The 12994-nt window shown below is 35.5% G+C and overlaps 1 protein-coding gene across 4 annotated transcripts in view; it reads right to left on the reverse strand.

Moving 5' to 3' along the window:
- Positions 1–2603: 2603 nt before the first annotated feature.
- RBM27 (RNA binding motif protein 27) overlaps positions 2604–12994 on the reverse strand; it is a 78209-nt gene continuing 67818 nt past the window's right edge. For all 4 annotated transcript variants that reach the window (XM_037509010.1, XM_037509008.2, XM_037509009.2 and 1 more), the window contains 2 exons: positions 7751–7861; positions 2604–5853 (listed from right to left, as the gene is read on the reverse strand). In XM_037509010.1, coding sequence (XP_037364907.1) covers positions 5770–5853; positions 7751–7861 — 195 coding nt within the window. In that variant the 3' untranslated portion in view covers positions 2604–5769. The remainder of the gene's footprint in view (positions 5854–7750; positions 7862–12994) is intronic.

A 12994-nucleotide genomic window follows, 5' to 3' on the forward strand; every position in this document is an offset into this window, starting at 1 on the left:
AAATACTGACAATGTCACAACAGGAGACTGATTTAAAATGCAAATCACCCTGCAACCTATTAGGCTAGCATTTTCCAAACTGAAGCCAAATAGTGGGTCATCATGGGAATACCTAGTACAATAAGCATATCTACTGTATATTGAATGTACAGCTATATATATTGCTTCGTAAACTTTGTTGGGGGGGAGGGTGTTTACTGTGTCAACAACGCGAAGTATTTTGCACTGTGACCTGCTATGAGAAAGATTCAGTCACTGCTCTAATGTCAATTAAATTTTGCCTTCTAGAGCCCTCTACAGGCTCTGTTAAAAACTTGTAGCCTACAGGAAAAAATCCTTTGTTGGAGGGTTGTTCAGGAACTGAACGACCACAGTTCACATAGCAGATGCTTACATAAATAAATAGGCACTGTTTGGTCTAAGAACTCAAACTGAACACGTGGGCGGCAATGTCTATAGTAGCTCTCATTTAAAACTGGGAAAAACATATCAGATCTCACAACTACAACTCTGAGGGCAAACTAAGATGGAGTTACAAGGACTTTAGAAAACTGTTAAGACATTCACTTTTATAAGATTTTACAAAAATAGTGCTGAGAACTTAATTTATGATGAGGTAATTAAAAGGTGTATTTCCACATTGCTATTCCCCAACAAAGAATTGAAAAAAAGAACAATTTTGAACTATCAAATGCTAAATCCATGACCCCAACCCCAAATATTAAGAACTAGTGAATCAAAGTTGTAGAACTCTATGAAAAGGCTAAAACAAAGTTTGCAGAAGCCTAAGAGCAGATTCAACCTACAAAATACCCTGCAATCACACATCAAACACTATTACTGCCCTTATTTTCACTTCTATACTCAAAATGCTGAATGGTTTAATTCACCTCAGATCCATAGCAGAACCAGGAAAAAGGCCAAGTGGTAGAAATAATCTTGTAGAAAGATCAGTTGGCATAGTTAGTCTCGCATAATGAAGGTGATCTAACACATTTAATAGCAGTATTAAAGCCTGGCAGGGGGGTTGCTTTTAGTTTTTCTTCAGTCTCAGTCCCTCAAACAGATCTTTTATACTAAATATCATACAAAATGGGTAAGTCTGCCCTGTGAGATGTTGGTCCACTTGTTTAAAATATTCCTGACTCACTTAAATCCCAACTTTGACATTCACACTCATGTTATCTTATTTACTAAAAACAATCAGATACAGACTAGAGATTATACTGGGTGACATGAGCCAAAATTTTTCCTTGCTTGGCTTATTCTCAGAATTTCCTTAGTTATCCTTAGAATAATTTACATCAAAACCAGTAAAAACACTAATTTTTGTTGAGTTCCTTTTCAGTAAAATATTTGACTATTAAAGCTATAACTATATTCAGTTATGCTCCCCCCCCAAATCCCAGAACTAATGCTGATTATAAACATAGGGTAAATTATTCAAAACAGGCAAATACAACTTACTTAGCATTTACCTAATGCATAAAAGATTCTTTGTTGTGAAAAGAATGAAATTTACTAATACTTTAGTATTTTCCTGTGTATGCTTTTTAAGTGCTTCTTAGTAATCATTTGAAGAACTTTCTAAGAAAGCAAAAGATGGGGCCTCCATGGTAGCACAAGAGGTTAAGTCTCAGCATGCAGCCACTGAAGCGCCATCCTGGCCAGGGAGCTAACCCACATGATGCAGCAGACCTCTCCTGTCTTGCCCACACCTCCCGTGTAGCCCAGTTCTTGTATGCATAAACAAATTTAAAAAAAAAAAAAGGCACAATAAATCCTCTTATTTGGATGGGAAGGCTGGGGGCGGGAGAGGGAGCAGGTCTGGGCCCAAGTAATGCACCTCATTTTCCCATTACCACCTAGTCTCTAGTGTGTAAAATGACTTCCTCCTGTTATTCCTTACAAATATTCATCACAATTAGACTTCAGGTTATCTCTTCAAGGTGTTTTTTCCCTTTTCTCTGTTCACTTAAGGAAAATGCCTTTCCTACTGTTGGTAGCATACCGAATATCAAGATAATGTGAAAATGATCCTTTGCAGATGGAGCAGCCTCAAATGAAGACATACCTGTGAGACATGATTATGTGGCCCAAAATGGTGGGCACCTACAAGACCTTCAATCAAGTAGAAGTGATGCTGAGACAATCGGCCACTAACTGGACGAACGCTCCATCACCTACCAGCTCACGAATCACGGCCTGGCATGGAGATCACCCACTCCTACAGCTTCGTCTTCCTCAGGTAGCCTACTTGACACCAGTAAGGGCAGAGATGTCTCTAAAAATAATTGTTTTTATAAAATTGTGCTTCATAGGTAGGAAACCCAGACCCTGCCACAAAGAAAACTGGCTATCAAAGGTTACTTACAAGTAGCACTTTAACACACTACTGTTTCAACACGACCCCAATGAGGGAGTTACTCTACTCAATATTTAATAGCCAGTAACTTCAGTACCCAAATTAATAGTGACATTCTCTCATGTTCATGAACCCAACATAAAACACACACACATGTCCTCTACACGCTCACTCTCACACACAAGCAGGCATACCCACACATTTTCTTTCTTTCCAGAACAAGCCAGAATTACAGCTCTTTTGGTGATTGTTATAATTTTTGGAATGGTTCATAAATTTTTCAAATTCTTTTAAATTCGTAATACTTTTTCTTTTCTCTTTTCTTTTTTGCCAATTGTGAACCATTCCATATTGCATCTTTATTGCAAAAGTCAACATGCTTCTTAGAAATTCAGATTGTAATCGATAAAACAAACATTACATATATGAATTTAAATGTATATAAACAGTTAGAAATTCAACAATATCTCCTATTATACTATTACACAAGTTCACAATTTTGTAAAAACTATAATACAGGCGTACTATACATCAAGATGAACCACTATTCCTTTTCACATGATTTTTTCCTTCATTTTGAAATAATGATCCATCACTATGGACCTTTTCCACCCTAACAAGACTGTTTTCCAATTTGTCATCTTAGCTCCTGATGATGTTTCCCCAAAATTACAACATGAAGAAATTGAGGGAAATTCTGCATTCCCTGGGGTCACCTTTTTAAGCTTGGGCAGCAATCCACTAGCAAACCAGGCTAACCTGGCCAAATCGGTGTTTGTTTTTCCTCATCAGCTATTCATAAAGATGTCAGACACATTGAAAATAACAGAATTTGCCTCAGGTACTATGTTTTTTCTATAAATGATGTCAAGAAAACAAGTCATGGTAGTTACTCGGTTTTCACAGAAATTCGAACACTTGGGGATTTGAGGGTGCGGGTGAAAAAAATCTAAAGGAAAAAATATATACATACACTTTTAACCACTTTATGCTAACTTTAAAAATTTCTAATATTATGTTTAATCCATACTTTGAGTTAATTTTTGAGAATCAAACACGTTTTAGAATTCTTAGAAAGGTCATTTTAAAGCACTTAAGTCCTATTTAAGGTATACTGAAAATTTTTATACAAAGGGTTTCAATCTTACTGAAAAAGTATCTTGTCACTTTAACATCCTTTCCTTCAAATATCCCCTCCCCCCAATAACTAAAAAGTCAAACAAATCCTTAACTCTCTGTACTGAGAGTACAAGATGTCTATTTTGAGGTTTAAAAAAATCATATGAAAAGGAATCTCATTCTGTCAAACTGTCAGTCTACTGAAAATTTTCTTACAGATCCATTAATTTACTGTAATTTTCAGTTTCCAAATACAAAAATACAACAATTCTTATTGAAATCTATACGCTGGTAGTTTTAGTACACAAAAAAACCAAACAAATTATTTACAAAATTATACAGTTTAAGAAAAAACTTTGTACAAAAAATATATAAATCCTTTGTTCCCTCTATCACGTTTAAACTGTCAGGACTCAAAATATTCACCACAATGAATCTTTCAAAATATATACCGACTGAGCCACAGACATCAAGAAAATCTCATTAGAGATGATGGAGGAGGAAGGAGCAAGATTGCTTGTTCTAGGTACCCCATTGTAATGTTTTACTTCTTTTATAAGCTTATTTTAGTTTCAGTGTTATCAGAAATACAATAATAACCTACAAAGAGGAAGTCTTTATTATTATGAACTTAAAAATGATCCTGGTTTGATACATCATTCCAGGAAAATATGTAGAAAAGACAATCAGGATGTGGGATTTAACTTCTTGTAGCTAACTAAGTAAATCTAGAGCCTGATGGTTTTAAGTTTCTTAGTGAATAGGTTCTACTGTGAAAAACAGTCTTCACCTCAGGCAACAAAATCCTTAATATAGTGATCACCAAGAGCCTTTTGAAGCCAACAGAAGTTGCAAATTTTCACACCACACACTTATAAAAACATAGATGTGTATATCCTTGAAAAAGTGACATCCTATGTACATTAATCATTTTATTTCCCCAGGGGTCAATACAGTGTAGTGTTGCTCCTCTGCTTTTCCATCTAACATTCAGAACACAAGGACATAAATTTACATATATATTTTACTTAACAAATACTCTACTCTATACAGTGTACAGTAAAAATGCACACAGTGAAGGAAACTGTCTACTGAAGGATGCATGTTCATGGATAGCAACAAGCTACAAAATTATGAAAATATAAGTTCATCTGATCAAAGTCAAGTTATGACTCCCATTTATTTCTAGCATACCCATCCCCTACCCTACCCAAGCCCGACCCTACCCCCAGTCACCAAACCATCATGGTTTAAATTTAGGAAAAGAATTTCAGATACTTTTTAACCCTTTTGTGTAAGTAAACTAAACTGAAGCTTAAAAAAAAAATAAAAAATAAAAAAAGCTGGTGACTCTCCTCTACAAATCTTTACATTATTCTCATCAAAACATCACTTATTTATCAAGGTGCTGGTTTCAACTTTTTATTGAGGACTGACTTTTGGTGACCCTAAAAAATCACTTATCTCAATAATGGATAAGTCAGGCCTATTAATAAAAAGGCAGGAGAAAGAAAACAGGGACAAGAAAGGGGCAATAGTTGAAAGCCTTTTACTTTGTGAGAATGTTAAGAAAAAGGATCAACTGAATCAATGTCCACTAAGTATCAAAGTAAACGAAGGATCAGTAGCAGAGTCCAGGAGAGTTAATGAGAATGGAAATACTATGGAGCTAGCTACCACTTCCTTACAGCATTTAAGAACACAGAGTTTGCTGTGATTTACACTAAAAGTAGTAGTTACTACCATACATGGAACACCAAAATTTAGACTGAATAGAAACTGGGCTCCTCCACAGTAAAAAAATTAAATTTACTTTCAAGATAATTTTTGAAAGCAAAAGGGCATTTTAATCACAAATATCTCCTACTGTCTGACGACCCATCCATAATAGCTGAGAGTTAAGAGATTCCAGGCAATTTTGACATTTAATGAAATTTTATCAGCAGATTAGAATCCAAAATAAAATTTCTGAACACCCTGTCATTTACATTATAATCCAACACCAATAGCAACAAAAAAAGGTGGTGTGGAAAATAAGGCTCTAGAGAGTATCCGTGTCATTCCTGTGGATCTTCACAACTGTGTAAAAGTCACTAGGCCTTTGGTGCTTTAATATCATGAACAGTTATGAGATGTGTTTAAATAGCAAACTTGCTGTCCTTAAACCTATTGTGTTGAAAAGAAAATAAAAAGAAATTTTTTTGGCTCATTGACTTCTTTAAATAATTTTAAAAAGTTGTTCTTCTAAACAATATTCCTAAAAAGTATACAGCTCGAATCAGATTTCATCTTCGCCATGAACGAGACTCATATTCATCTTCATCTTCGTCGTCATCATCATGCAAAAACAAATCTGAGGTTTCTGTTTCCTAAAGAAAGAGAAGGAAAAATTTGCTTAGTAGTAGAAAAAAGTCAAGATACATTTTAGGCCAAAGGACGAACAGATTCATATACAAAGTCCAGACTGGATTTACAAATGATGCATTCGGAGCATCTTTCAAGGCCAAAAAACCCCACCAAAACCTGAAACATTTTTTAAACGTATATCTATTCTTCTCTCCTTCTGTGTTTCCTGGTTTTACTAGATTTCCAATCCAATAATTACAAAAATAAAGAACATATGAACATTTTACAGGGGAAATGAGAGAAAAATATCTATGAAATAGTTTTGATGAAATGTGCTTTTATTCCACTAACTTCACATTAAGGAAAATAAATGACCTAACTCCCAAATCTTTTCTTTGCTATCTGATTATCTTTGAGTGAAGAATACACTAATTTCCTCATGACATGGACAGTCCAAAGTTTACTAATAATATAAAATCTTAAGGAAAGTAGATGTATTGTATCTATAAACATTCCCCAAATATCATGGCTTTTTTTAAAAAAATGATAATTGTTTCTGCTTTTCTTATGTAGAATTACCCTTATGGTCAGAAGACTTTCATCAACTATAATGCTAAAGACTTTCAAAACCAAAATTATCATGAATCAGAAGTAACTTGTAATGCTGGCTAAGTGTGCATTTCAACAAACTAAGTAGAAAGAGGGGAGTAAAAAAGCAAAATTGTCATACACCTTAAGAGGCTGATAACTTATTTAGTATTTATAATAATTTTAAGGCCTTGGTTTTCCTAATCTTCCCGCTTATGTCCAAAAATCCCCTCACACTCTGATTTTAGATTTGCACATAGAAAGAAAACAAGAAATTCAAATCTACTTACTACTTGTGGAACTTGAATAAGCTAAAGAAACCAGCTAAAATTTATGTTATTATTGGCAAGGGTGTAGAGAAAAAGGAACTCTCATACACTTTTGGTGGGAACATAGGCCATTTCAGCCCCAATGGGAAAACAGTATGAAAACGTCTCAAAATATTAAAAATAGATCAACCTTATGACCCATCAATTCTACTCCTAGATATTTACCCAAGGAATGCAATAAACACTAATTCTAAGGGATGAAGGCACTTCTATGTTCATTGTAGGATTACTTACAACAGCCAAGTAATGGAAACAATTTAAGTGCCCCAAAACAGAGGAAAGATTAAGGCTATGAGGTATATATACACCATGGAGTACCACCCAATTATTTAAAAAAAAAAAAAAAAAAATGAACTCTAGTCATTTGTGACAACATGGATAGACGTGCAGGAGATTATGCTTAGAAATTAATCAGAAGGCAAAGATAAATAATCAGATGATTTCACTCACATGTGGAATAAAGAAACAACAAAGGAACTGATAAAACTGAATCAAAACAAATTCTAGAAATATGACTGCAGAATTGAGGATACTAAAGGGGGAAGAAAAGTAGGGGTGGGAATAAAGTGGGAGAGAGCTCAATAGTCTATGGCAAAGGACTGGGTTCTTTGGTGGTGGGTGTGGTGTGGGTAACACACACCTAAAGAGCTATGAACCTATTCCCCTAAATCATATACAGTGTTGCCTATCAATGTAAACTCAATTTTTAAAAAAAGGTCAAGTTTAATTTGGTCACATAATCCATGTCTTCATTTACCAGAGTTAAAATTTCATGAGCTCAAATAAAGCCAAAATAAATGCAATAAAAAAGAATAGTTTCTCCTAGACCAGAAAACAAACCCAAAGAGCTTTATTTCTGCACTTGTTCTGATGCTTTAATAAATTTGTAGACAAGTCTTACCTGCCTGCACAAAAGCAGCAGTTTAAGTTATTTTAAAATTAAGAAAAACACAGAACTGGGAAATGACCCAATTCAACTCTTATTTTCAATCATTAAATTTACCTCTTCCTTGACTTCTTCTTCCTCAGTCTCATTGGATACAGAAGGCACCTTGGCCTTGTGCCATGATATTTGTAGCCGACGGTCTTTGAATTTTGACCCTTGGTTTGGAGCCTAAAATAGATTTTAGAAGAACACAAAAGTTTGTATTCACAATACTAATGATTTCTTCAAATGTGTGCTATTTTAAATTGTAAAATGTGTAAAGCTGATCCATGATTTGCAATGAGGATTAGAAAAACTGAAGGGCCTTTTTCGATTAGAAGACTGGATGTTCTGGTTTGCTCATAGTTCAAAGCTTCTACCTATGTCAGGTAAAATTTAGCATATATCTTGGTCTGGATAATAAATTATATAGTCACTCTACTTAAGTCATGATGAAAACAAAAGGTATCTATATACAATTAATGGTCTTTGGCTTTGACTGCATATTTAGACTGGAACCTTAAAATTATAAGCAGTTTTTTAAAAAGCATTTATTTACATCAGGGTATCTCCTATAGTTCCACCTATATTTGCTAAAGCTATTCCTATTTTACCTTCTAACACGATACATCACTATGACAAGTACTCCCCAATTCACCTAAGAATTCAACAAATATTCATTAAACATCTACTCGTCTAACTTAAGGTAAAACTCCTCAGTTTCAAATGTATTTCTTTGTAGTACTGTACATTTTTTTCTTCCCCAGCAAAATTCAGTAAGAGAAATAAAATGTTTACTTTTAAAGATAAAGCAGGGCCTCCCAGGTAGTGCAAGGGGTTAAGATGCAACACTAGGAAGCTATCCACAGCCATTGCAGCACGAGTTCTATCTCTGGCCAGGGAGCTACCCACACGGTACCGCAGACCTCTCCTGTCTCACTCACTGCTCCCCTCAGCAGTATATTTCAGTCGATCTGCCTTTTCTGTTCCCTACTCTATCTCTGGTGAATCCTCTCACTTTCCACACCACTGGCCTGTACCCCAATTCTTGTATGCATAAATAAATAAATCTTAAAAATAAAATAAATATAAAGCAGCAGAGACAAATGAAAAGGACCCAACATTTCATGAAAAGTGGAAACTTATTCATTCCTATAGCTCTTCTATCAACAATGCTGGATTATGGAATAATCCTAATTCTTGGTTCAGTTGTAAAAAACATAATAGAAGAGGGGCTTATAAATTTAGGGGTGGCCTCCCTGGTGGTGCAAGAGGTTAAGCACTGCACTATGAAGCCATCTGAAGCTTCTGTAGCACAAGTTCGATCCCTGGCCTGCGGGGAGCAACCCACATGGGCAGCAGACCTCTCCTGTCTCGCCCGCTGCTCTCCTCAGCAGTGTATTTCAGTCAGTCTGCCTGTTCTGTTTCCCACTCTGTCTCTGGTGAATCCTCTCACCCCCCACATCTCTGGCCTGTACCCCAGCTCTTGTATGTATAAATAAATAAATCTTTACGTTCTACTCTGAACAAATTTCAATTATATCATACAGTGCTATAATTATAGCCATCAAGCCATATACTAGATCCTTACATGTTACCATATGTTCATAAAAATAAAGTGGAAATAACCCAAGTGCCTAACAATAGGAAAATAGAAAACAAATTGTGCTACATTTATATGACTGTAAATTAGACAGTAGTAAAAATGGCAAGTTACTCTTTGAGTAACAACACAACACAATGTAACAACACAAATGAATCTCACAGTTTAAGGTTAAGTAAAAGAAACTAGAAACAAAAGAATAAACACTGCAATTCCAGTTACAAAATTTAAAAACCAGGCAGAATACTACTACAAAATTCTAGAACACACATTTGGCTGATAAAACTACAGCTGATTCTCGTCATTTGTGGTAGTTATATAAAGCCAATTCTAACACTAAATTAGCAAATAATGAACCATTCTTGCTAGGGGAAAAACAGGATTGGGATCCCACAAGCTTCTGGTGAATATATTTTCATCACCTTTTCAATGCATAAGCTTGTTTCATGTTTAAAGACATCTTATTTAATATCTACTTGCTTCACTAACATTGAATAACAGCCATAGTATTATCTCTCATGCCTGAACAAAGCCTTTCTGACAAGAGAAAAGATAGTGACTAGAAAGGGATAGCAGAAAGGTTTTAGGTTGCTGAGAATGTTCTATTTCTTGACCTGAGGGGGTAGGCATTTGGGAGTTTACCTTCTGATAAATCATTAAACTATATGTTTAGAATTGATAGTGCATGTTTTAATAAGTACTTAAAATCAATAGCTTAATTTTAAAAAATACCAAACTATATGCTAAAAGTGATTTTTGGTGATGCAACCATGTATTAATATGATCCCACTTTAGAAAATTATTTTTAAAGATGTGTATATTTTTATATTCATAATCTTTTTTCTATGCAAATACCCAAGAATAGTAGTTAACTTTAAAAAAATTTTTTAAAGATTTATTTATTTATTTATAGAAGAACTGGGGTGTAGTGTAGGCTAGAAGTATGAGGGGTGAGAGGATTCACCAGAGACAGAGTGGGGAACAAAACAGGCAGACTGACGAAATAGGGGAGCAGTGGGCGAGACAGGAGAGGTCTGCTATACCGTATGTGGGTTAGGTCCCTGGCCAGGGATCAAACTCAGGCCACAGTGGTCATAGCATGATAGAGCTGAGATTTAACCCCTACACCACCAGGGAGGAAGTAGCTAACTTTTAAAGGTAGGCAGATATTAAGAGAAATTTTTACTCTTTATTAAGCACATTTTTAAACTATATATACTAATTTTTAACACTTAAAAAAGTTTAAGGCTCGCCTCTTAAAATGCCATGTAGTTATTAAAACACATATTCTCTTACACATATATCTGTGACTTGAAATAATATTGGAAAATAATTAGATCCCATCAATATGGGACTATTCAAATCTAGTGTGGCACTATTACAATGACATACCACGCAGTCATTAAAAAGAATGAAGCAACATGCTATACACTAGTATAGAATAATTCCTAATTAAACAACTTGTTATAAATTAAAAGTGCACATGTAGGGCCTCCCTGGTAGTGCAAGGAGTTAAGCAACGCACATGAAGCAATCCGCAGCGTCTGCAGCACAAGTTCGATCCCCGGCTGGCCAGGGAGAAACCCACATGGCCAAGTAGACCTCCCCTATCTCGCCTGCTGATCCCCTCAGCAGTGTATTTCATTAGTCTGCCTGTCCTGTTCCCCACTGTCTGGTGAATCCTCTCACCCACCCTCATCTCTGGCCTGTGCCCCAGCTCTTGTATGCATAAATAAATAAATCTTCAAAAATAAATAAATAAAGTGCACATGCAAAAGTGCTATATAACATGCTACCATTTGTGCAAAATAAGATTAAACTGTATCTGTGTGCACAGAGGAAAAAATCTTAAGAAAATGTGAGAAATAATAAACAGCAATTGACTATATGAAATTCAATGACCTAAGTAGAAATTTTACTTTCCATTACATACATTTTTATTTCCTTTATACTTTGCAAATGTGTGTTGGGGAAAAAAAAAAAAACAAACCCTCAAATAAAATAGTAATATATGGGAACATATGCAAATCAAATATATATCATCAATGAAAAGTTACATGCAACTCAGAGGTACTTGAACTTTAGGGGCAGAAGTTATTCAGAAAGAAAATCATCTAGCCCCGTCAATTTCCCATATCAGAAACTAATGCCAAATCTGTGCCTGTCATCATTCAGTAATCACCTAACTGGCAAGGACGAGAAAAAAAAAAAACTCAAGGGCCTCCCTCCCTGGTGGCGCAAGGGGTTAAGACACAACCTATGAAGTTGACCGCAGCCACTGCACCACAAGTTCGATCCCTGGCCAAGGAGCTACCCACATGGAACAGCAGACCTCTCCTGACTTGCCTGCTGCTCCCTTCAGCAGTGTATTTCAGTCAATTTGCCTGTTCTGTTCTCCACTCTGTCTCTGGTAATTCCTCTCACCCCCACAACTCTGGCCCATAGTACCCAAGTTCTTGTATGCATAAATAAATAAATCTTAAAAAAAAAACCTCAAGTGCCTTTCAGAGTATGGGAAAATAGGCACTCTCATCCAATGTTACAATAAATATAAATCAGTGCACCTTCTGAAAGGTTATGTGGCAACCAAAAGTTTAAATATGGATGCTTTTGATCCAGTCAACTCACTTGTATGAACCTACCTAAAGCAATCGTTCTCAAATGGAGACAATTATGTTGCTTTAGGCATTTTAGTTGTCACACTAAAGAGCATTCACTAACATTTAGTAGGTGGGAGAGCCAGGGGTACCTAAAGGACTTGCAATGTGTAGGACCACCCTCAAATCCAGTCACATGTATATAACACTGTTCCCAATGGTGAAAAAACTGGAAATACCCTAACTAGTCACCAACAGCAAGTATCAGTCATTCAAAAGGATCTACTATTATTGAAAGTTTTTAACAAGTTCTGATAAAGGGATATCAGTAAGACACTATTCTGAAAAGTTTCTGAATGCTTCATCCAAAGAAAAGGTAACTTTTGTTTTGATAAAAACAAGGTCTAACAAAAAGATATCACTTTCATACACAGTAAAAAATCTCAAATATGTTTTCAGACCCTTGGACAATGAGATAAGATAAAACCTTGTTTAGAGAGGCTATCAGGAAAAGCCCCAGTAATTACAGCGTAAGTACTCAGTTGTCTGGAATGAAGTTCCACGAATGAAGTGGGAAAATTAAAGGTTCCTGCCAGTAAAAAAACAACAATTAGAACGAATTAAACAAATATTTGGGAGGGACACAGAAACTCAGACTTCTAAACTTCCTTCTTCAGACTCAAAAGGCTCTTTTCAAGAATGAAAAAGCATACATTGTGCAAAAATGAAAAATGATGTAGAAAATATATAAAAGAAAATATATATAAAAAAGAAAATGCATTCATTGTACAAAAATGTAAAACGATGTAAAAAATATATAAAATTTAAAAATAATGAATTTTAAAAAAGGCTGTTTTGGCTAAAGATGGAGGGCTGACTGACATCCATTGTATACAATTTCATATCCTTCCCATTCCCTCTGAAATGACAGTAAAGTGATTTATTTTTATTTTTATTTTTTAAGATTTATTTATTTTATACAAGCACTGGGTACAGTCAGAAGCGCGGGAGGGTGAGAGAATTCACCAGAGCCAGAGCGGGGAGCAGAGCAGGCAGAAGGACCGAAGTACACTGCTGAGGGGAGCAGCGGGAGTGACAGGAGAGGGGTCTACGTGCCATGTG

Source organism: Talpa occidentalis, unplaced genomic scaffold (assembly GCF_014898055.3).
Source record: "Talpa occidentalis isolate TD23 unplaced genomic scaffold, MPIMG_talOcc4v2.1 talOcc4.13, whole genome shotgun sequence".
In the NCBI taxonomy this organism is placed as follows: domain Eukaryota; kingdom Metazoa; phylum Chordata; class Mammalia; order Eulipotyphla; family Talpidae; genus Talpa; species Talpa occidentalis.